This window comes from Ambystoma mexicanum, chromosome 10 (genome assembly GCF_040938575.1).
Source record: "Ambystoma mexicanum isolate Mex_15411 chromosome 10, UKY_AmexF1_1, whole genome shotgun sequence".
Taxonomy (NCBI): Eukaryota; Metazoa; Chordata; class Amphibia; order Caudata; family Ambystomatidae; genus Ambystoma; species Ambystoma mexicanum.
Window position 1 is genome coordinate 1,605,514,401 of NC_090932.1, and position 25,631 is coordinate 1,605,540,031.

The 25,631-nt window shown below is 45.0% G+C and overlaps 1 protein-coding gene across 7 annotated transcripts in view; it reads left to right on the forward strand.

The window, feature by feature from the left end:
* TOP3B (DNA topoisomerase III beta) overlaps window positions 1-25,631 on the forward strand; it is a 636,381-nt gene that overhangs the window by 311,191 nt on the left and 299,559 nt on the right. For all 7 annotated transcript variants that reach the window (XM_069619981.1, XM_069619976.1, XM_069619978.1 and 4 more), the window contains one exon: window positions 7,580-7,693. In XM_069619981.1, coding sequence (XP_069476082.1) covers window positions 7,580-7,693 — 114 coding nt within the window. The remainder of the gene's footprint in view (window positions 1-7,579; window positions 7,694-25,631) is intronic.

Sequence of the window (25,631 nt, forward strand, 5' to 3'; positions counted from 1 at the left end):
ATTATATCCAAAAAGACTAGCCTCTCAAACTGCCATCGCCCCAATCCCGCTCCAGTGAAATGTCAGCCACACTGCGCACCTTTTGAGTTCTCCCAAGTAACTCCAAAAGAGGTGGAAGACGACATAAATAGTCTGAAACCGTCCCATTGTCAAGGTGACGTATGCCCAGCCTCCATTATCGAGAAAGGAGCCAAAGAGTTAGCCCCATTCATCACCACGCTGATAAATTCCTCCTTCAACTACAATCAAATACCTAACGATCTTAAGGAAGCCTGGGTCATGCCATTACTGAAAAAACCCAACCTAGACCCACGCATTCCAACAAACTATAGACCCATCACCACCGTCCCCTTCCTTTTAAAAATTCTAGACCGAGTGGCATATTTGCAAATACAGAAGCACCTTGTGGACAACAACCTTTTAGGCCTCAGACAATCTGGCTTTAGGCCAATGCATAGAACTGAGACAGCCATCCTAGACCTGAAGATCCAAATGGACGAGACAAAGAACAAAGGAAAGCTAGCGATCCTCCTGCTCTTGGACCTGTCAGCGGCCTTCGACCTTGTTGACCACCAAATTCTAACCGGGCACCTCACTACAGGTGCAGCATTCTCCACCAATGCTTCAGACTGGATCAACTCCTTCCTTTCTAATAGGACCATCAGAGTCTTCTCCCCATCAGCCTCTGCAGACCCGAGCTCCACTATTTGTCCCCCAAGGCTTGTGCGTGTCACCCACGCTATATATTTTCACAAAGCTCCTTTTCGATCGCCTGGACAACTTGGGTGTCATCTACACCAACTATGCAGATGACACCCAAGTCCTCATCCCCCTCTCAGGGTGCTACGATCAATATTCAAAACTTGTTAATGACAGCTATCTAGAAATCCAGGCTTGGGTGGCTAACAATAGCCTATGCCTTAACGACGATAAGACTGAGCTGCTGATTGTCGACACTCAGGCATGTCTAAACAAGCTGGACCATAGGTATGCAACCTTCAACATTGACGGCAACCCAATCAAGGTCTCAAAGGAAATAATACACTTGGAGTCTATCTTGAGTCTACTCTGTTCGTCAAGAAACAAGTCAGCTCGGTAGCATCCTCCACAGGCTATACCAATAAGCTAATCTACAGTTTCAAATCCTACCTGTCCACCAACAGCTGCCTAACGCTAGCCAGAGCACCAGCACTGTCAATAATTCACTATTGTAACACACTCTTTCTGGGCTCCTCCGAAACTAGCCCAAACAGGCTCCAGGTCCTGCAAAATAACTCATTAAGAGCAGCACTTAGTTTACCCAGATCCAGCCACATTTCACTCTCAGGCACAATGCCAACTGGCTTTCAGTTTTTGACAGAATCACTCTCCGCACCCTAGTAATCACACAGAAGTGCCTTGCAAACACAGCACCCAAATATCTTTTTTTTTTAATTTTTATTTTATTTGTAACATCTAGTTTCTTTCAAACTTTTATTACAATTCATTTCATCCCTTCACTGTTTACGATTTCCAATGTTAGATTAAGTTCTTTGTCCTTTCAGTTTATGGCTTTATCTAGGAAATGTATCACTGAACAGGTTAAGTGTACCAAGCTTCCACTCAGGATCCGAGTCCACAGATCCTCCATCATATCATTTGCTGGCTTAAATTTACTCAGATGGGTGGATCTCAATTCACTTATTGCCACACATTCGATTAACAGATGTTTTAAGGACTCCGGATGTAATTGTAAATGCCGGCAAGCTTCATCTATGCCAATCTGCAATTTTCTCATCACCAACATTTGATTTGTTTTATATAGATTCATTCTTAGTCTGAGAAAATTGTCTCGATGGTATCTCGAAGGAAATTGCCATAAGTATGTTAGCATGTTGTTAACTTTATTCTTTGTTGGTCCTAAATCTAAAGCTGTCGGCATCTTCTCATACTTGTCCAGTTTGTCAATCCATAGCCACTCTTTCAACTTCCTTCTAAGCAATTCGTCAAAATGTGCAAGCATCATTCAGCCCGCACCACCAGATTTGCCCCATCTCACTGCCTTACAGTACCTAGCTTCAACCTGAAAACTGCCGGAGGAGCAAGCTTCCCAGTTCAAGCAGCAAAACGCTGGAACTCCATACTCATTGCCTTCAGACAAGAGCCCTCCTTCCTGGCTTTCAAATCGGGAATTAAGGAATGGCTGAACAACAAGCCCCTCCAATAACGCCCAGCTCCCACCCTCTATGCTCATGTGATTGCACTTCTGTCTATGTTATGTTATAAATGCTTCATGTCTCCAGACCAGCTGTAACCACAGGTCTGGCTAACTTCAACTGTAATGCCATTGATGTCCTTGTATGTAACTCACAAGTCTGTTCTAGCGCCCAGTTACCTCAGGGTTCGGTGCACAATATAAATAATAAAGAAATACAAAAAATTCAAACTTGAACACAACCTTGTTTTGTTTTTTATACTGAGGTAATTGTTTATAGTTTTGGTTCACACATTTTGTTCTAGTGAGTGTGATGTATTTCTTGTATTTTATAAGTGGTCATATTTTGGTTATGAGAAGTTTTAAATGTTTTGTATTCAATTTGATGGTGTATTGTATTGGTATTTTCAGATTATTATTTATACAGTTTCATCTTTTCTATGCATTCATATGCATATATGAATATCTCTTGTTAGGTACCTGTTTATTTTTTCTGTTTAAAAGTTTGTAATTAATGCTTTGTATTCCTTTTCACTTTATTAATTCTGCTGTTCTTTTTAAATTGGTGTTCTTTTTTATATTTGTGTGTATATTACATTTATGTATATACATCGCTGCAAGTATTTTTTAATTGCAACTTTTAAATGTACATTTCTTTGTTTTGATTGTTTTATTTATAATGGTAACTATAGAATCATGGCCTTTACACTTAGTATGTGCTGGTTTGTAATTTAATTGATAAATGTTTGACGGTTACCCTGAGGTTTGATTTATGAATAATATATTTTAAATTTTGCATAAACATTAAGTTGCGTATAACCATAAAGTTATTTATAATGTTTGTTGCCTTTAAGTTTTTGTTGGTTTACCTGTAGCTTTTTATAAAAAGAATTTTGTCGCAATATCTTTTTTTGTATTCATTTTATTTTTTCTGTGCATATGAATGTTTTGTTTGTGTTATGGTACAAGTTATTGGAACAGATTACACCATTAGACATGTAGCTACATTTGTGGGCATGCAATGTACTTTTTAGGTAAATATGTGTACGGTTGGATGTGTATGTCTGTGCGTGTGCGTATCCGGTGTTGAATGTGTTCGATATTTTGCTCTGGATGTGTGGGCGTTTACTGTTGTGTTTTTTGTGTTATGTGCGCCTTAATGGCATGCACTTGTGTGTACTCTGAACATGCTTGTAAGTTTGAATCATGATCGTTGCTGTGGGTGCATGTGTGTTTGTGTATGTGCCTGTAGGTAGGCGTGACAGTCCTGGAAGTGAAGCATGACTTTAATGCAAGTTTTTTTTAATTCTAGCAGGCATATAGATTAACATTTCATGTATGTACCAAATGAGCATTTCCAATAAGTCTCCTAAATGATATTCACATCAGACAATCCAGGAATGTACATGCACATTTTGATGTACATTTATTCTGAGCATTTGTGAAGTATAAATAAATCTTTTAATTTGGAATATGATTTTTTAAAAGCAATCCCTTCACAAAACGCTCACAGTTGCTGTTTATAATTCCTTATTTTAAGAGGCTTGTCTCGAAGTTGGTTGATCCTGCTTGAAACTTACTGCTGTGCATCTAGTTTGTATTTTTGCACCAAGATGCTCGAGGGCATATTTATAAAACCACACACATAGCATAACCTAAATATCAGCTGCCACCTACTCCGCAAAAAACGCTCAAATCACCCTGTGACAAAAAAGGCATGCCTAAAAAGCACCCTTTCCCGCTTAGCCTTATGGGCTTCTAGGAACAGCACACAAGAAAAGGGTTACAGTGTCATGGGGACTTGAGTAGAATTCCCTCTAGCCACAAATGAAAAGTCAAAAAGCAATGGAAGACAGCAAAAAATTAAGGGTACCCAGAAAGTTGGTGAGCCAACATTGTATTAATTACTGTCCTTGGGCGTGTAGCCACACCAAGTGTGTTGTGGGTCTGGCTGGTAGCAATGTTAAATTATGTCATGGCTGCAGCCTGTGTGGCATTGTACCTTACAGGCAGCCTTTTTCGCTCCATTGTTGTTTTAGGTCCAATAACCAGGCATCTGTATTTCTGTATTTTACTGTCCTTTCTGTGTAGTTATTGCTGGTGTTAGCTCTAACTTGGAGTGCACAAAAAGGCTTAGTGTGTGTGTGTACCAGTGATTGGATGTCAGAAAGACTGCTGGAATGCACAGGTCTGTCTTTACCCGTGAAAAGGCACTGGAAAGTTTGAATGGCCACCAGCACCGATAGGCTGATGTGACGAATCATGGCATGTCGTCACTTCTCCCCAGAGGGGAGACCTTCTTTGTGAAGCTAGGGAGGTGAGGCCACTAACAGTCCCCCTATGGGCGGTTAAATTCGGAAGGGCTTAATGAGGAGGGGCTGGGGATAAGGACGACCATCTGGGGTGCCACCCTGTTAGTATCTCATCCCCATATTCATTAGTCCCCACTGCCATCACTAACCAGTATGTTGATAGTAGACCGATGTGTTACTGCAGTACATGGAGGACTGACAAAATTAAAAATACTTCACAAGCATGAGGGATACTACGCATCCATTGACAACAAGGGCTGATGTTATGCAAGGGCGGGGCAAGCCCTATAATAAGGAAACTGAAGAAGCGAGGAGCCTGCGAACACTACCCGGGAGATTCGAACCTAGGAAAGAAAAAACAGACAGAGCGATGTTCCTGGGAATGGCATGCCGAAGGAAGGGCAAACACTTGCCCGTGGGGATCAACCGGTCCAAACTGTTCCCGGGAATGTGAGGCGAGACACCGCCGCAGCAGCCTAGGAGCTGGCAGAGAGAACGGCATTCACTTACCTGTGTTTCAGGCGAATGTCAGATTCAGGGACGGTGTCCAGACCGTCAAAGTTTAGAGAATCGAGTGGCCAATGGAGGAAGCCGGTCAACGTGGAAAAGGACCGGCGAGACTGGCATGAAGTACCACGCACCCTGGACAGCCGGTGATGTGCCTATTTGGAAAACTGGTAACTGGGAATGCGAGAGACACAGTGGCACGGAGATGAGAGCCATGGTTGGCCTCACAGATATTTTCCCTTGTCCCAGTAGTAATCAAATAACTGCGCGAGGTAAGAGGCATAGAGAGTGGTGGAAGGGAAAAGGTCCTCATCAGAGTGAGAACAAGGATACCACTGACCACCAGAGAAGGATCTGGGACCCGCACACAAACCCAGCGAGAATCTGAGAAAATCGTCCTCGTCACAGTGGGAACAGAGATACCACTGACTACCGGAGAAAGGTCTGGGACCCTTGTGCAAACACAGAGAAAGGAAGAGGAAATCTTCTTCATCCCAGTGGGAAGAAAAGGGTTTGGGACCTACATGAAGATACCAAGAGGGTAAGAGGAGGTCTTCCTAGTCACAGTGGGAACAAGAGAACCACTGACCGTCAGAGAAGGGTCTGGGACCCCAACAATCTGTGGGACTTTGCTAACAATAGATTAGCCAGGGAATTAGCCAGGGGAAGGGAGCATCACCCCCTGGCATCAAGCTGACAAGGAAGCTTTATTTTGGACAACTATACCAGGGGAAGGGAGTCATTCCCACTGGTGATTTATCTCAAGAAGGAACTTTCTTTTTTTAACTATATCCAGATCCCAGGAGAAGGGAGTCATTCTTCTTTAGGCCTAAAAGCTGAAACACTGCACCAGTACCATGTCTATCACTGGGATTGGCACTTGAAACGCCTGGACGGTTGACTCGGCCAACAATGTGGGAAGATCTGCTGCTGCATCTCCTTGGATTTCCCACAGGGAAGTTCTACTCGTCTAGCGACTATAGGGGAAGCAACTTCAGCACTCGCTCTCCTTAATCTGACCCCTACTTGGCCATTGTATGCACATGAAGTTCCTGGAAGTGGTGGCTGTCGCTTTCTCTATCGTGTAGATTTATCAAGGAGGCCTGGCCCCTTGTACTGTTCTTCTCACGTAAAGATACCAAAGGGCTTGCCCTGCAGCCTTTGTCTCGACAATCTTTTGCCAGCTAATATTTCCTCTCCCTTGCTTAGGGTTTTTGTCGATGTGATGTTAGCACCGCCAGCCAAGAGTCACACTCGTAGGCTCTTGACTTCTCTCTCCTACTATGGTCTCAGCCAGTGCCTGATGTATAGCTCTGAGCAAGTTCTTTTGATCAGCTGTTCCTCCACTATCTACCTTAGCTTGTCCAACTCGGAGTCTGTTCTTGTGTGCGGGACGGTGTGCCTGTCCTGTTATCTGGGCCCTGAGTGAAGTGCACTGCTCTTTTTGTAGAGGGTCCGATTGAGAAATTGTGCCCTTGGATTGGTTATTTCTCTTTGATTCCCTTAGCTTGTGTCTGTATAGTCTCTTTGTTCGCCTACCTATTTCAGTGGTTTGGCTTCCTTTTTATTATCTGCCTTGGGGTTAATTTTGGGCTTCCTGGTGGTAATTAAGTAATTGGTAGTTATTTGACAGCAGCCAAGCGCTTCAGGGCCACTTCTATGCTACCATTTTGCAGTTGGGCAGGATTGGTGGGTATACCCCGCTGCTCTGCAACGTGGGCAGTATATCTTTGCCTGTCACGTATCGGTCTGTTCTGATCACGGGTGGCTTTTGTGGCCGCAGATGATAGCTGTGGCGTCCCTCACAGGTGTCCCAAAGAGCCCCTCCTCACCTAGAGGAAGTGGCAACCAATGTGACTTTTCACAACAACCGGTGCAAATGTTTTGGTTTTGATATGCATTTGGAGAACTATGGATGCACACAGCTAAATAAAAATGCATTTTGAAATTGCCTTTGTTTTATGTAACTCTTCATAAACGGAAAAAGTACTCGACTGTAACAGTATTTCTCTGGTATGGGCAGTCTGAGTAGAATCGCAACCTGTAGAAAATCTATACATTTCTCTCTTTATACTGATTTCACTTCACATGGCTTTATATTTGGCTGGGATTAACCTGCGCCACCTCTTTGCATCTGTTCAGCCCTGAAGAGGTGGTTTCTGGTAGGACGGCTCTACATTTGCATCACGTGTGAGAATAAGTAGGCACTGGGAAGTGAAGCAAACGTCTTCTCTGAGGTGGGATGGGGGACTATGGCTCAACCGATATCCTGATATTTATTTTCACAAATCCTATTTGGAAATGTGGCGGTTCCTGCTGTAGCAGCTGACCTCCTTGCTCTCCTTCTCGTTTTGCGTGCCAATGAGCTAGCTTTAATAGCCTCCATCACCTGTTCACCAGGACTCTGTGATGGATGTATGCGAGATCCATCCATGCCCTTACAGGGACAGATAATAAGATGACAAATGTGAATTGGGTTTTGTTTAAACTCCTCTTAATCTTTCTTGTGCAGCTGGTATATTTTACGCAAAGTCTTTGAAATATTCTTTCCTTTTGGTTCATGTAGGTGAGCCGCGACCAAGACCATTCTCTGACACTAGACTGGGACCGAGTCAGAGTGTTCGACAGGGAGATAGCACAGATGTTTTTAAACATCACGAAGATGACAAAAGAATCCAAGGTAAGGAGAGAATGGATGGTATTTGATTTTTGTTTTTTTTTCTCAAAAACCTCTACCTTATCATGGAATGACGTCTGGTATTGCTCTCCCCTTCACCCTGCTAGAGAGTTTTACACAAGTTGCTGCCTGTGGCAGATCTTGGAAGAGCCCACCTTAGGTGAACATGGTAACACCTCTTAGTTTAGGCCTGAACCACCCAAAGGTTTGGTAGCAATGGCTTAGCAGCCAGGTTTGGTCTAGGGAGGGAGGAGGGCTGCGATAAGGTACAAAAGCCTCAGAGCATACACTTAGTCCAAGAAAGATATATAAAAAATAGAGACCTGTTTATATACACTAGGCGCACTTGAAATTCGTCAAGTAAGTGCTATTAACAGAGTAGGACAATAAAAGAACACTGGCAATGTGCTTTAGATAGTAAACCACAAGTGTAGTAACAGTAGAATAGCTTTTCAAATAACATAGTGAGAACCGTAGATGCAAAGCTTTTGAAATTCTTATAAATGTTAGTAACTTTGTTCCAGCCTATCTTAAAGAATCCAAATCTATCTTATGGGAGTCCCACAATGTTCAGAGGTGGCACTGGGTCACCAGTGGTCAGGAGTTAGCAGAAAAGTTGGTAACTCGAGTGAAATGATATTGTTAAAATGATATTTTATTTATATTGTGCTCATACACAAGGGTTTCAGAGCGCAACCAAGTAAAGGGAGGGGAACGGGGGAGAACAAAAAGCACGATCTTACCATGCCCAGTGACATTGAGAACACGCAAGTACATGGGAAAGGGAAAAGGGGGGAAAGTGCATGGAAGGGGGGTAAAGGTGGAAAGTGTGGAACATAGGAGAGAACAGAATAAATACTTAAGTACAAGTAAATAAATAAATAAAGGTGGTAGTGCAGCCAGCCTGTGGCAAGTGCTAGGTTAGGCAGGTAGGGTATATCTGATGAGTGCAGAAGAGAAGTGGGTGGGGGACTGTATGGGTACAGATACAGACCCCAGTGCAAGGGGTGGCCTGGAGGCAGTGCAGGAAGGTGGCAGGGTGAGCAGGTACCTGAGCCCGAAGGACAGAGGGTGGCCACGGTGCAAAGAGAGAAAACAGATTAGCAGGGGAGAAGTGGGGAAAAGGCAGAAGCGAAGGGGAAGGTGTTGAGGTGCTTCCGGAACCGGAGATGGTTCTCCTCAAGTTTCAAGGTGGCAGGGAGGCTGTTCCAAAGGAGGCCCCAGCCAAAGACCGAGATCTACCTCCAGCTTGTTTCTTTGGGAGTTAGAAGTAGAGGAGCGAAGAGCTCAAGAGGGGAGGTATTTACAGAGGGACAGTTGAAGGTATTTCGGACCCAGGCCCCAGAAAGCCTTGTGGACAAGGCAGATGGTTTTAAATTTAATGAAGGGATTTCAGTGCTGCAGAGATACGATCCCGGGGCTTGAGGCCAAGGACAAGTCTTGCAGTCCTATTCTGGATTAGTTGCAAAGGGCGGAGAGTAGAGGCAGGTAGATTTAGAAACAGGCTGTTACAGTAATCCAACCTAGAGAGAAGGAGAGGAAAGACAGAGTACCTCTGAGGAGATGCAGTAAGGGGTTTGACTTTTTAGAGATGTCAGAGATGTGTGAGGAGAAGGAAAGAGAGGAGTCAAAGATGACCCCAGGGTTCTTGGCCTCGCAGGTAGGGGTAGAGTGTATTAGGGAGAATTCTCATAAATGTGATAATTCCCTCCACCTTAGAGACCCCCAGCAAATTTGCTGTATTTTGAGGACTTGATTTTTTTAACCTGGAGAGAGTGAGACCGTTTTTCCCACTCTCTCATGTATTTTAATGTAATTTTATGCACTGTTTCTTTTTGTTATGGAGTTTAACCAACTCCATAGGCATCATATTTTACAATTGTGCCACAAAGCACCTTTAGTGCAGAGCCACAGGGAAGTCTTTCAGATTTCCCAAGGTTTAAATACCTTCTCTGGGATCAACTGTTTGCTAGAGCAGTAAAGTGAAAATGACTTTACTTAGCATTGTACTTGCTAGACCCAGGACACCCTATTTTACAATAGAGTGCTGGAGGTGTTACTTAGTATCCCGTGTCTAAATGCTCATGTAACATTTTTTATGTTACCCTTTCCTCATTTGACTGGCTGGTGGCAGTGGTTTAGTTTTGAAGTACCTTGGTTTGCATTTACCGCGACCGTTTGCGGCTCCGGTAAAGTAACCGCTGGAGCCATCTTTTTCAAATGGCGTCCAGCCATCTTTGCTAAAATGGTGCCCGGTCTTCTTTTTTCACAAGGTCTTTGTAGAAAGGTCCTTGTAGAGAGTTGATCTGCGCGTCAAACCAGGTTTTGTCTCTTTGTTCATTTCGCCTTTAGCAGGGTTTCTGAGAGAAACCCGCCTCTGGCTCCAGAGTGTCTGGGGTAGGCAGGAAGTGAGGGCGGTGCCCGAAAGTCCGTGCTTAGTCTCCTAGGAGATGCAAATACACTCTGTGGTGATTGGCTGGCTGACTGTCCGGCAAGGTGATTGACAGCTAGGCTGGAATGCATGGGAGAGAACTGAATAAAAGGCGAGTCTTTTGGCTTGGAAGGCAGAGTCGACCACTGGACAAAGGATCCGAAGAAGAGCTTGAAGAGGACGCCTGCTGCAACTAATGGACCGTTGGTTTGCCCGGTGAAGCCTTGCTGCAGTGACTACTTGCCAAGTTCGCATCGACGGAGATGCCCCTGCAAGAACGACTTCTCCCTTTTTGAGTTGGTGGGACCAATCAACTCCAAAGTAAGCCACCTGCACACCCATCTCGGAGCTGGTTGAATTTTTCCTCAGAGTGCTGCAGGAGCCATATAGCCAGGGAGAGGGACATCAGATTGTGTGCGTTACTTTTAAGCTGGCCTAAAGTTTTTGGAAGATCCTCTGGACTCACACGAAGCAGGACTGACCAAGTCTGAGCCCCCTCAGCAGAGTGCGGGACCCCAGAAGAAAAGACAGTCCACCTTGACAGCCAGGAACCGTGCTTATTGCTATTTGCTGTACCACAAGAATCTGAAACGCGAAACAGCCACTGAAAGTAAAGTTTGCCGGCTGCCAGTTTTGACAGTGCCAGTGCAGTGCCCCCAACGTCCTCCCACTTGTCCCCACAACTGAGGCCCATGAACAGCGAGATCTGCGGAGCTGCACAGGAACAGAAGTCATCAGCTGCATCTTTTCTACTTGACCAAGGTACTGTAAAACAAGTCTAAGAGAACTTGCCTCTTACTGTAGAAGTGCTTGTAACTTCCCACCAACAACAGACCCACCACCACAATACCCTTTCTCCTTAAAATAATTGACAGAGTAGCATACCTGCAAATTCAGGACTACCTTGAAGCTAATCGCCTACTAGGATCTGTTCAATCTGGATTCAGAGCACAACATGGTACTGAAACGGCGTTAATTGACCTAAAGACCCAAATAGACGAGCTCAAGGACAAAGGCAAAACTGCCATGCTACTCCTCCTCGACTTATCGGCGGCCTTCGACTTGGTGGACCATGCAATCTTGTGTAAACACCTGGCATCAGCGGCCCATTTCTCGAGCGACGCAATAGCCTGGGTCCAGTCCTTCCTAGCAAACAGAACTATGAGAGTTTTCTCCCCATCAGCATGGGCTGACCCGATTCAAACCTCCTGTGGTGTCCCTCAAGGATCTTGTGTCTCACCCACTATGTATAATACATTCACCAAGCCTCTATTTAATATATTGGACAGACTGGGTGTCACCTACACTAACTATGCAGATGACGCCCAGATCCTCATTCCCCTTTTGGGTAATTTTGATAAGGATACGGCCTTGGTGAATGAAATATACCTCCTCATTCAGGCATGGATGGCATCCCATGGCCTCTGGCTGAATGACGACAAAACAGAGATCCTGATGCTTGGCTCTACAGCCAACCTAAAAAAACTAAATCCCAACTATGCCTCATTCAGTATAGATGGCAATATAATTAAAGTAGTAAACGAGCTAAAAACACTAGATTTCTACCTCAACTCCACCTTATCACTAAGAAAACAGGTAATTTCCTTGGCTTCCTCTACTGCCTACACAGGCACACTTACCAGGGCATGCCGACCCTATCTAACTGAAGCAGCCTGTATCACACTTGCCAATGCTCTAATACTATCCAAAATAGATTATTGCAATGCCCTAAATCTAGGAGCTAACAAACATATCCTTAACAAATTACAAATACTTCAAAATAATGCCTTGAGAACTGCCCTAAATCTAACTAACAGAGAACACATTTCCAAGTTCAGAAGAGACCACCACTGGCTAAAAATAAGTGATAGAATCCTACTTAAAACCGTATCACTCACCTTCAAATGCCTCAATAATGTTGCTCCCGCATATCTCACAGAAAGAATGATCAGAAAAACTTCAACCCACCCGTCCAGAACAGCCAACTCCCACTGTCTAGAGATACCCAGATAGATTCAAGTTAACCAAATCAGGAAGAGGTAGCTTCCCAGTGAAAGCTGCACAATATTGGAACGCACTACCTCTGAACCTAACAACTGATAAGTCCTATCTTAGCTTCAGACGTAACTCCTTAAATTGGTTATGGTCCAATGGCATATGAATCTCGGACATCTGTAAGATCTACTCCTATATCTGACTATGAAAATGCCTAATCTATTGTACCATCCCTACATGTTCCATGCAACCTACCGTATCCTTGATTGTAACCTAATTGTATCTTCCTTGTTTGCACTGTGTTGATTCCATGTTGTAACTAAGCTGTAAGTATTCGTTTCTACTATGTCCGGTAACCTACGGGTTTGGTGCACATTACCAAATAAATAAATAAGCAAACAAACAACTCACAAGTCTAATCAGCTTGTGGCCCCATGTTTGATTCTTCTTTTCACCAAAGACTCCTAAGAACTTGTGCAAAGGCTTTTCTATACCAGAAGTGCTTTATCCTAGCCAAGACTTTTGCCCATTGACTTTGGCTTAGCCTATCGAATTGAATGACTCTTCTAGTGAACTCTGAAAGTATCTGCACTGCTTAAGAATATTTGTGGTCTCTTGTGTTCTAACAACCTTTGCCTTTTACCAACTTTTAAAGAGTCTTCTGAATGCCAACAGTAAGGTATTAATGTCCCCAGCACCCTTGCTACTGAAGTCACCTGTGGGTGTAGGTTGTGTCTGTGGGCCTTGTCTGATTCAGAAACTCAGTGTACAGTATTCAAGTATATTTGTGTGTTACTATTCTATTGCTCCCTTCTGAAGAAGGCTTTATAACTGACTGATAAATAAATGATCAATTGTTTATGCAAGAAACCTTGAGTGTAAGAGTTTATTTGAATACCTGTAATTGTGAATTTTTGTGTAACTCCACTACAGCTCACATTTCCCATCTTGAGATAAGCCTGGCGGCTCAACACGCTACCAAAACTGTGTAGTACAAGCTTATACCAAAGGTCGGGTTGCCTATACCTGTAGTCATAGTTGTTTGTAGTATTCCCACAGGGTACGGCATTCAAACTTAGCCTAACAGAGTGCAAGGTACAGAAGGGCAGATTTCAGCTGGATCGCTCTTCAGGTTTGCAGGTAAGTACAGTTAGGCTTTCTCAAGTCAAGGAAACTTGGAGGTCCCATGGACCAATGTTCTAAGGCAGGCGGTTTCTAACACTTGGGGTGCAATGGGTTGTCCACCCCAATGTAGCCCTTTGGGTATCTGGAAGGGTGTTAGATTCAGGCAATCTGCTGCCCCCAGGATCTCTGGATCAAGCAAGCAGCCCCCAGGTAAGTTATACATTGGCAGGACAGTACCTGCAAGTGATGAAGTAGTTGCTGCAGGACAGTTCCAGCGGTGAATCGACAGCAGACCCAGTCACAGGTTTCTCTGTCTTGGTGACAGAAGAAGGGTGTTGGGTAAGAATGAGTGCAGTCCAAATGGACTGCACAAGATTTCTCTTGGTATTAGGTAACTGTGAGAAACCTGAAGGTGTCTCCTTGACTAGTCCCCGGGGATCTGTCATCCAGGTTGGCAGGACACGGCCATCACTATTGGATCCAGTTCCTGGGGGTGGACCAGTGCGGGCGGATCACCTGGATGAGCGTTCTTCAGGGAGTGGAAGTGGGACACCGAAGGTTGAGACGCGGTACCTACTACTTTGTAACACCTTTTCCCTGCATTACCCTGCAGGATATTCAGAAGCTCTACCCCCCTTTCCGACACAAACTCTTTCCTATGCTGTAACAGACAACGGACTAACACCAGAGCCATTTACCTGACATGTGCCAATACAAGGGTCAGGCAGAGTCAGGCAATTGACAATAATCATGCACGCCTGACGCCCCTTTACCTTCCCCACAGGGATAAAAGGTGGAGCATGAAAGCACGCTACGAGCAAGGCCGAACACTTGAGGAAACAGCTACACCGCAACCAGCAGTTTAAATGGAGAATAAAGGCTGCGAGATGTGGAGGGACGACGAAGGGGGAACTACCCTGGCCTTTTTCACCTCAGACCTGCGAAACCGCCGATAAGGGAATTACAAGACCGGGAAATACAGCTGACTTGCGGAGTGGCAAATGTCAATGGTGCATGGGGGGGCTCCCGCATTGATAACACAGGTGTGGAGGCACTCTGGCTACAGTGGTACCTCCTTCACTCCAGAAGCAAGGCAAGAAAGCAGACATGACAAAATCGGTGAGTCCCAGAAAACTGATAGCGAGCTGAATCATATTAAGCCCAAGGTTGCAAGTGGCAACATTGGATGAACGCAAGAACCTGAGAACAAAGAACTTGTGTATGTTTGAACTTTTGGGGAAAGCCCAGAGAAGGGACAGCTACAGAGTGGTCAGGTGCTGTAGAAGTGCTCATTTGAAGGCCTCTAGCTGGCCCCTTTTGGGTCTTGAAACTGCAAGTACCAGAAGGCCCTAGGAAAGGGCGGCATGTGGTGTCCGAGTGGTCCTACAAGGGTCTCTTCAAATCCCTTGTACACTTGAAAGTCTCTGACTCATTTAGTTTTAGTTTAGTTTATTATTTGTATAGCGCCGCCTGGCCCTAGGGCATCCGGGCGCTTGCGATGAATACAGCAAGAATAATGAATACAACAAGAATAATGCCAAGAGAAAGCTAAGGGAAGTGAGTCCTTAATCGTGAGAACGTAAAGTGAACTGTATATTTGGCAAACATGAAACTCGGTTTGAGGGATGCCTGTGAGTTGCGTGTAAGAGTAATACACCCGTGAACACTGTGTAGACAAGAGTGAACCAGGCCGAGGGTTGTCTGCAGTAGGAAGTTGCAAGCTGCATTTGAGAGGCTATAGTGAACCCGACGGAGGGAGGTCCAAGTTGCAAGAGAGATCTGAGCAAAGGGGCGAAGAGCAATCGCCCAAGGTACAACATTACAGAAGGAACTTTTTGTTCGTTGTTTTGAGAAACTTGGCCCCTGAAGGTTCTGGTATCATTGAACTGGAATTGTGAGCCTCGTGCTGGAGAGGCCCAGGAGCGTGCTGTGCTCAAGAAGGTCCTGCCTTGTCCCGTGCTAAAAACATTGGGAAGGGAGACCCAGCCATACCATCCTGACTTATTTTGTGAACACTTCTTTTCTTATCCCACGCTCTTTTTGTAACTTGGTGGTAAGGATTGGCAATAGTTTTTTTTTCCTTTTTAGTATAGGCCCTTTTTATTTGACAAGACGCCACTAGGACTGCATTATTATTATTTGATGGTCGTAGCTTGCTCCCATCTTGGGTTTAGATTAAGTGTTTATCTCACCCAGTATAAAGTTCAATAAACACTGTTGCCACCCTGAGTTCCTTACGTCACCCACCTTTTAATATAGGCCTGTACTGCAAAAGTCGGTAGTGTGTCTGAGCAGCCAGGCTTATCTTAAGAGGGATAATGTAAGCTGTAGAGATATACAATGAAATCAGTAAATACACGTATCCAAGTAAACACTTAAACACTTAAAGGAATATAATAAATATGTATTCATTTATACACAAAGATATTTAAAGCATTCTTTAAAACACAGTAACTAGCAGTAAATTAATCCCAAGTTAGGATTCAATTAAAGTGAAGCATAAAGTAGGCGAGTAATTCATTCATATGTTACACATTTTCCAGCACCAAGAGGGACGTCATTTGAGGTCAGTTTAACACTTATTTTGTATCACCTTTGCAGTATTGAGTTATTAAGGAGGGAAAGGTTAGGGTTAGATCAGTGCATACTGGTATTCTACAAAAACAGTTAGATTCTCCCAAAGGGATACAGGCAGTCTTATATCCCAGCATTAAGCGTGTTCAACAATTAAAACCTGTAAGGGAACAAGCAGTGCCAAAGCCAATAGGTTCAAAAGGGGGCCTAAAGGGAGCTAGGACATGCAAAGTTAATGGGCAAAGTGAAAGATCTGATGCTCTTCTTAGAAAAATGTGTTTAAATAGTCAGTAGTTCAAATAGAAATTGCAGTAACTCAAGAGGAGCACAAGCTGAAAGGCCAGTGCAAGTATTTGTATTTGTATTTATTGTGTTTATATAGCGCTTTCATCCAAAGCGCTTTACATTATTTTATTTTTTTATTTTTTTTGTAACATCTACTTTTATTTCAAACTTTTATTACAACTTTTATTTCATTACTTTTGTTAGCGTTTTCTTCAACTGTCTTTAGAGTGTCTTTAATCATCAATCTGTGACTTTGTCTAGGAAATTGATTACCGAACAAGTTAAGTGAACCGAGCTTCCACCCAAGATGCGGGTCCAAAAGTCAGCCAGCGTGCCTGTTTCGGGCTGGAATTTGCTCAAATGTACCATTCTTGCATCCATTAGTGCTGTGCATTCGGTTACTAGATGTTTTGTTGTCTCTGGGTACGATGTACAGTGCCTGCAGCTGTCTTCCTTTACATTATCTATGTGGCGCATTGCCATCATGTGTTTTGATTTATATACATTAGTTTGGAGACGCAGAAAGCTGCTCTCTGTGGTATCTTGAATGAAATTGTTGAAGATACTTTGGCATGTTGTCAACTTTATTCATCGTTAGTCCCAGATCAAGAGCTGTGGGGAGATTGCCGTACTTGTCAAGATTTTTTATCCAAAGCCACTCTTTTAGCTTCTTTCTTGCGATTTGCGGGAGTTCTAGCAGCGTTTCCATTGAAATCTTAGCAATTTGCATGATTGCTTTCACTTTTTCTGACCATTCCAGAAGTAAACCTTTATGCGATTGGTCTCTTCTTGGTGCCAATATTTGCAGCGCAGGTTCAGGGTTGGAGATGACCATCTTTCTTAATAATGACATAGATTTCCATATCACTGTTCCATGTAAGCTCTCCAGGGCTAACTCGTGACGTAGTATTGTCATTGACAGGTATTTGGGCAGTCTCAAAACTCGCCGCCAGAAGAGGCCTTCCAGTTGTGGCCATATCTTTTGGTCAATGTTCCATCCTGATTCTGCCCCAAATGTAATTCCAGGAATTACTTTCTGCACATAATGTTCATCAGTGTTAGGGAAAATTTTCCTGTAGAGCGTCTGGATTCTTGCACCTCGTAGAGAGAGAGTTTGAGTTTGGCGATAAATGTCTTCTACCCAACTCCGTTCACATATTGAGGTAGTCACTATTATTCCCAAATAGCGGATTTCTGTGACTTCTTCGAGCTGATCTTTATATACTTGCCACTTAATTATTTTGTTTTTTGGTCCTGTTGCGTGTCCAAATTTCATTATTTTTGTTTTTATTACATTTATTAGTAGATCATTTCCAGCCATGTAGCTTTCTACTTTCGCCAGTAGCCGCTGTAAACCTATCTGGGTCCGGTCAAACAATACCAGGTCATCAGCATAGACTGCATGGCTTATATGTTGCCCGATGACGTTTGGTGGAAAACATTTCACAGTTGCTAAATCAAATTAAAACTCGCCAATGTATAACTTAAACAAGGTAGCAGCCAGTGGACATCCTTGCTTGACCCCTTTGCTGGTGACGATTTCTTTTGACAAGGCCCCTCTTTCATTTAGTCTGATTCTAATAGATGTTTTTTCATACAGTGCTTTTATAGGTTGCAGCAAAGTCTCTGGGCATTTCAATTTTTTCAGTTTCAACCATAATTTTTCTCGATTTATAGTGTCAAAAGCCTGTTGCATGTCAATAAAGGCTACAAATAAGTTGTCCTTCTGTAGGGCTTCCAACTTTAATAGGTTCACCAGGGCTAGGGGATGTCCGTGCCCACGCCCTTGGTGAAACCTGTTTGTCTTTTATCCAATTTGTCCATCGTCATAGCCCAGACTGATAATTTTTTTTGAAGGAACATTGCAAATACCTTGCCAATTGTGTCCAGGAGGGCAATCGGTCGATAGTTGGCAGGATCGTTCCGACTGCCCTTCTTATGGATTGGTACGATTATTGCCGTTGTCCAAGATGCCAGCACTTTTCGTCTTTCTGCTATTATCCAGAACAAGTGTTCGATAAGTATAGACCACGCGTGCTTGTGTTTCTTCAGCATTACATTGGTGATGCCGTCTGGGCCTGCCGCTCTTGAATTCTTCAACTTTACAATTGCATTACAAATATCTTCACTGGTCTCCTTTCTATCCCAGTTAGTTTGAGGTTGTTCTTTTTCTATCTTCGATGTCATCTCAAACCCTGAGAACACTTTGTGAAAATGTAGCAGCCAATCGCTTTCAGCTACCCCATTTGCCAAGGTGGCACCTTGATTAATGGAACCTCTATTCAGGATATTCCATATTTCTCTTGTGGTGTTTGATTTAATTAGACTCCGCATCTCTTCCCCACGCTCTTGGTCTCTCTGATATGAGAAGCTTTTGAGCCAGTTACGATATTTTTGTTTCCTCCGTTTTATCAGGCTATGATCTTGTGTGCGCAAGCGTGATTTTAATTCAGCTAGATCTTTCTTTAGCTGCTTCTTTTCTTTACTTAGATTCATACTCCAATTATGTTTGTGGACTGTGTCCATATTCTGTTTTTGGACAAACCCCACTTTTAAGGATGGAAGCAGCGCCACATAATCTATCAGGTCGGCGACTTTTTTATTTGCCTCCTCTATAGCCTTGGTCAATGCACAAATTTGATTTTCTTTTATTCGCAGTCTGTTTCGGCCAGTATTTACCTCTAGTGCTTGACCTTTCGTTTCTACCTCACTTTTACAATCTAATGGCCATGTCATCACGAGTTTTACATTATAGAGGGAAGGGGAGAGGATGAGAGGTGGGGAAGGTTTCAAGGCAGGGAATGAAGAAGGAGAGATTTCAGGGAAGTGTGCAAGGAGGAAAAGGTAGGTATAGAGCGGATTGAGAGAGGTAAGGAGTTCCAGTGCAGGGGGGCTAGGAACTGAAAGGAGCAGAAACGGGAGGAGGCACATGGGGAAGGGGGAACGGTGAGAAGGAAGTGGTCGGCTGAATGGAGGGAGCGGAAGGGATTATAGAAAGAGAGGAGAGAGGAGAGATAAGGGGGAGCCAGATCATGGAGAGATTTAAAGACTAGACAGAGGAAATTAAATTTAAGTTGGGAGTGAAAGGGAAGCCAGCCAAGGGAGGAGAGTGAAGAATAAATGGAGTCATGCGGTGCAAGGAGACAGAGGGTACGGATAGCCGAGTGGTAGATAGATTTGAGGGGAGCAAGATGGGAGGCAGGTAGTCCAAAGAGTAGGGAGGAGCAATAGAAGAGGCGAGAGAAGATAAGGGAGGAGATTAAAAGTTTTGTTGCATGGAAGGTAAGAGAGGAGCGGACTTTGCGAATATTAAAGAGGTGGTAGCGACAGGTGCAAGAGGTAAGAGAAATATGGTGGGAAAAGGAGAGGGAAGAGTCAAAGTTAATGCCTAGATTGCGAGCGTGGGCAGAGATAGGGAGATTAGAGAGGGTAAAGTGAATGAAAGGTGGGGGAGGGGGAAGAGTATTGGAGGGAAAGAACAAGACTTTAGTCTTATCAGTATTGAGAGAAAGAAAACGGGATGGCATCCTGTTTTTAATGGCAGTAAAACAGGAAGAGAGTTTAAGGTGGTTAGAGGAGAAGGAAGAGTTGGGTGTCAGCAGCACAGAAATGCCGAGAAATGCAGAGATAACGGGGGCAAGGAGAGAGGTGTAGAGAGAGAATAGGAAAGGGCCAAGAACCGAACCTTGTGGTACACCGTATTCCAAGGGGAGAGGGGAGGCGAGGAACGGCTGCCCCAGGAGACAGCGAATGAGTGGGATGAGAGGTAAGAGGAGAGCCAGTTAAGAACAGAGCCTTTTAAACCAAAGGAAGAAAGAGTGTTGAGAAGTAGGGGGTGATCAACAGTATCGAAAGCAGCAGATAGGTCAAGGAGAATAAGGACAGAGGACTGCTTAGAGTATCGAGCGAAGAGAAGGGAGTTAAGGATATAAGTGGGGGCAGTTTCGGGAGAGTGTTAAGGTCGGAAACCAAATTGAGAGGGGGGGTAGGAGAGAAAGATTAGCGACAAAGGCTGAGAGCTGCGAATAAGCAAGGCGTTCAAGTAGTTTAGAGAGGAATGGGAGAAGAGAGATTGGACGGAAGTTAGAGGTAAGAAGGGGATCAGCAGAAGGTTTCTTCAGAATAGGGATGATGGTGGCATGCTTAAATGCAGAGAGGAAGGTGGCCGAGGAAAGGCAGGAGTTGAAGAAGGAAGTTAAGTAAGAAATAAGAAGAGGTTAGATCTTGGGGATAAGAAGGGAAGGGAGAGGATCAGTAGGGGCAGACGTAGGATGGGCTTTGGACAGGAGGAGAGAGACAGAATGGGAGACAGGCGAGAAGTCAGACATGCATGTTGAATAGGGAGGTGGAACGGGGGAGTAGGAAGAGCAGTTAATTTTTTGACGAAGAGTAAGAATCTTGGGTGTCTAGTCAAATGGTCGAATCTAAAAGGTCGACAGGTCAAATGGTCGACTCAATTTGGTCGACAGGTCAAATGATCGAATTTTTTTTTAAATTTTTTTTTTTTTTGGTTTTCGCTTAGGGAAAAAAAGTGGGTTTTAGCAAAAAAAAGGTGTTGGGGAGGGGACCCCTCTCCACCCCCCGCAAAATAAAAAAAAGTGAAAAAACAAAAAAAATTAAATTTGATCATTTGACCTGGTAGAAATGGTAGAAGAAGCTGAAGGGCCAGAAGTAGGTGGGGAGAGAAGACGAGAAAGGGTTTGGATAAGACGGCGAGGGTGAGAGGCTTGAGTGTGGAGAAGGTTAGAGTAGTATGAACGTTTAGCAGAGGCAAGGAATGAGTCATAAAGAAAGAAAATGGTAGGAGAAATATGAGGTTTGGTTGGATAGTGAGGGAAATTTGAGTCGCTCAAGACGTCGAAGGAGACGACGCATGGAGAGAAGTTGAGGAGAGAGCCAAGGTTGAGAGGGTTTACGGGTAGGACGGAAAGAGGAGAGGGGGTAGAGTAAATCAAGAGTGTAGGAGATAGAAGAGGAGAGAGTGGATAGTGCTTCACTGGGCGGAAAGGACGAGAAATCCGGGAGTGGGGGAAGAGAGGAAGAACAAGTGTCGAAAAAGATAGAGGGATTAAAGTCGCGAAGGTCACGTCGAGAAAAGATAGTAGGGGAGGGTAAAGGAGAAGGTGAAAGGGGACGGGGAGCAAGGGAGAATGAGAGTAAAGCATGGTCAGAGAGATAGGTAGTGTAGAGACGGTAGAAGAGGGGTAGGTTGAGTTGAAGATAAGGTCAAGAGTGGAGCCAGAAGACTGAGTAGGAGAGGAAGGGAGAAGAGGAAAGGAGATGGGAATCAAGGATAGAGTAAAGGGGGGGAGGATTAGGGAGGTGCAGATCAAAGTCGCCTAGTACAGTTAGAGGAGTGGGGGAGGGGTAAATAAGTGAGAGGAGGTGATCAAGGTCGTCGAAGAAGGAGGAAAGGGGGCCAGGAGGCCGATATATGATCAGAAAGGAGATAGGGTGAGGGGACGAAAAAGATTTGTATAGATATTCAAAGGAAGGGAAAATAGGAAGGGGGGTGAGGAGGCAGAGGAAAGATATTTAGAGTGGATGAGCAGGCTAATCCACCGCCACGACCAGAAGGGCGAGAGATATGAGAGAAGGATGAAGAGGAGGTGGTGAGGGAAGCTGGGACAGTAGAGTTGAGAAGGGGGGATCCAGTTTTCGGTTAGACAAAGTAAATGAAGGTTGAGACGAAAGAACATGTCCAGGACAGCAGCGGTCTCGTTGCAGAGGGATCTGGCGTTCCAGAGAGCAATATTGATGAGGCTGGAGGGAGATGAACAATGGGGGGGTAGATAAGATTGGGATGGTGAGGGGGGGTAGGTGTGGAGTGGGAGGAGTGCGGAAGGGGATTAAAGAGGGGAATGGACATGAGGAAGAGGGAGATGGACAGTAGGAGAGGAAGGGGGTAGAGGAGAAGGAGTAGAAGGGGGGGAGCGATGAGTACCGGGAGGGAGGACTTTGGTAATACGCATAACAGAGAGGAGGAGAGTGGTTTGAAGAAGATGGAATAAAAGGTGGAAAAGGTGAAAGCAGGAGCTTGAGAAAGCACAGCAGAGATCTTAGAAGGAGTAAGGGGCTAGGCAGATGAGGAAGTGTAGCTGTCTTGGGTTGTGTCTTTAGGGCGTTAGGTGTGCAGAGGCACTGTATACAGAGGATGAAACCTCTGGTCAACTCAGAGTAGGGTAAAATAGCACTCGTCAAGGTAGGAAGCACCCGAAATGGCAAAAGGATAGTGTACACCACGCCCCATAGTACCTGTGAACTGAAGAATATGTTCCAGCTGGATGCCTTCTGGTTGCAGTGCAGCAGACCCTTGTTCCTGGTCCTTGGTCGTGGTGACGAAAGGGAGGGTGCCTGGCGGGCTCCTGCGGCTGCACTCGAGAGAGAGTGACTCGGCAGCAAAAGATTGCCTTCGATTCAGCGACTCTTTGTGTGTTTTGGCACCTTTTCCTAGCACCAAAGAAGAACAACAAGCTCTGGTTAGGATTTCCTTGATCCCTCTGTCCTGGACACTGGTGAGGGGACTCTGGACATGGATTTCTTGCTTCTGTAGTGTCCCCTGGATGCCCGCAGAGAATCTGGCTGTATCGGACTTCGGAAGACAATGCACTCACAAGTGGTCGAGGTACCCCCGTGTATTGGGCTTCTGCGTCCTTGGAAAGTCACAGCTAGTAGCAGCAAGTCAAGGGTTGCGCCAAAATTGTTTGTCTCGAGGCTAGTTGGTCACACCAGCATAAGGGAGGAAGTCGTCCTTTACGGGTCTTTCCTGTTGATTGAAAAACTGGGCACTTCGCGGTGCAGGAGCATGCTGCTGGCGTCTTCTCTTGTCTTCTGCTTCAGATGTTGTCCTCCAGTGGTCAACTCTGCTCTTAGTGCCGAAAACCTCGCTTTTTTTGCAAGTTCCGATTCATTCACAGCCCAAGGCTGTCAATCACACAGCAGGGATGCCACTCAGGCACACCTAGAGACAAAGGACAGGGAAGTTTCTGGACCCTCCCTCACTTCCTACGTTTCCAGACACACTGGAGCAAGGGTGGGCTTCAGGGCTGAAGCTTGCCAAAGGCAAAACAGACAAAGGACTCAAACATGATGAAACCAGAGCAAAGGCCCAGAAGAAACTAACAAGAAATGGCGAAAAAAGAAGACGGCAGCCATTTTGAGAAAATGAACACCCTTGGGTGCAGTATTGCAGCGGAGGTATCAGCCTGCAGAGACATGTCACTAGGTAGTAAAAAAATAAACCACTGCCACCAGCCATTCAAGTGAGTTAGTCTAACAAAATGTTGCATGAGGGTGGGGTGTGCTGGACCCATAAAGTAAAGGTAAGTAAGACAGGGGTCATCTTACTTTTCTTGGGAACAGTAGGTCACCCAAGAAAATGTAGTTAAAGATCAAGAGAAGTCCAAGGGACTTCTCAGTGGCACTGCACAAACGGTGCTGTGCGTCACTATGCAAAAGCAGATGCCTATGGAGTTTACCAGACTCCACAAAACGTTAAGGAACAAAGAAAAAACCTAGTCAGGGAAACACTTGAATGAGTGCAAAAAAGGCCCTGCTCACCCAAGAGTAAAAATATTAAAAAGCTATGGGTCTTTCACCTTAAAGGGAATCGGCACAGAACTGAAAATTCTTCCTAACACTGCCTCAATTTCAAAATGACATCCCTCCAGTTGGTCCTCCCATGTGTTAAGAAGGGTGACTTTCTGGCCACCTTGGACCTGGAGAATGCCTACTTTTATGTTCCCATCCACTCCTCCCACAGGCAATTCTCAGTGAGCAAACCCCATTTCCAGTTCATGGTGCTTCCATTGAGGCACAAGTCAGCACCAAGAGTATTCATCAGTAGCCTCCCATCTCAGACGGTCAGGAATACAAGTCTTTCCATACCTAGATGACTACCTAATTAAGGGCGTGTCCCTGAGAGCAGCGTCAGAAGCAGTGGAGACGATGTTGTTCCTACTTCAGGATGTAGGTTTTTTCATCACCAATGACATGTCCTCTCCCATGCCAGCACAGACATCAGTCTTCGTGGGGGCAGAACTGGATATTCGAGTCCCAAGGGTATGTCCATCTCCAGACAGGATGGCAGCAATACAAAGTCTTGTTGCATGGTTTCAAAGGAAAACAAATTCCAGTGTACAACAATATAAGTCCCTCCTGTGCATGATGTCCTCCTATGTCTATCGCTGGAGACCTCCATAGGTCTACAACCGCATCCGCTCCTGCTGTTGGAGCATTGGGGCCATTTGCTCCACCACGACCCCGGCAGTCTATCCCTCAGGGGCTGGTTCCTCAGCAGTGAAAGTTCCACAACCTCACACTAGACGCTGACTGCTGGAGCATACTCAGAGCGGCAAGGGCTTGGTCCATGCAGCAGACATGCGCCAAGAAGTGGAAACGTTCCAAGATGTGGTGTCTAGGAGTGAACAAAGACCCATTCTTAGCATCTATCGAGCAGATCTTGCCCTATGTTCTTCAGCTGGCGAGGGGTGGGTTAATACTTTCATCCATCGGGGTACACATTTTCGGCCATCACTGCTTTCACCGCAAAGCCTCATCAAGAGTCTCTAGTCTCAGACCCAGCATTCAAAGCCTTCCTGAAGGGCTCAATGCGTATCTTCCCCAAGGAACGGAAGCCCATCCCTTCCTGGAGCCTTAACACTGTCCTGTCAGTGCTGATGAGAGCACCCTACAAACCCATTCATAGGTACAACCTAAAATTCTTGTCTTGGGAAAACAGCCTTTCTGGTGGCCATCATGTCTGCCAGACGCATTGGGGAACTACAGGTGCTTCTGTTGATCCACCATTTACCATCTTTCAGAAAGATGGTCATTCTCTGACCTCATCCGAGATTCATCCCTAGGGTTCTGTTTGAGTCTACATTGTCGGAGCAAATTGTATTACCTACCTTCTTAGGCACCCATACAACGGTGGCTGAGCAAACCATGCATTCACTGGACACGGCTAGAACACTCAAGTTCTATATACAAAGTACAAAGGACTTCAGGTCCTCCAAAAAACTTTTTCTTGCGTTTGCTGGACACACCAAAAGACGATGTATCTCTAAACGGTATTACCGAAATTGATTGTTTACAAACGATCGTATGGTAAATCTGGCCGAATTTGGCCAGCACCATTCAATCCTTTGTAAACGATCAGTTTGGGTAATCACTACCATATATGGGAAGCAGGGATTACAGTGGTGTCCCCCGATCCCCTTGTTTGGTAGTGATGGCCTATGGGGGGCATTGGTGATGTCCCCCGCTTCCGGAGGTTTGGAGGCAGGGGATGGGGGAAAAGAAAAGCGGACCCTGCCGTGTCGGATCTGACCCACATTGGAGGGACGGATCCGACGCCACAGGGTCAGAAACAAAACATGTGCCAAAAAGGTAAGTAGGGAGTGGGGGGGGGGTGTTTTGGGTGCGGTGGGGGTGTTCAGATGTGGCCCGATTTGAAACGGCAAAATTGTCTTGGCGGCCAAATTGACCACAGACAATTCGGTCGCGAACAATTGTGCCATGGCCAAATCG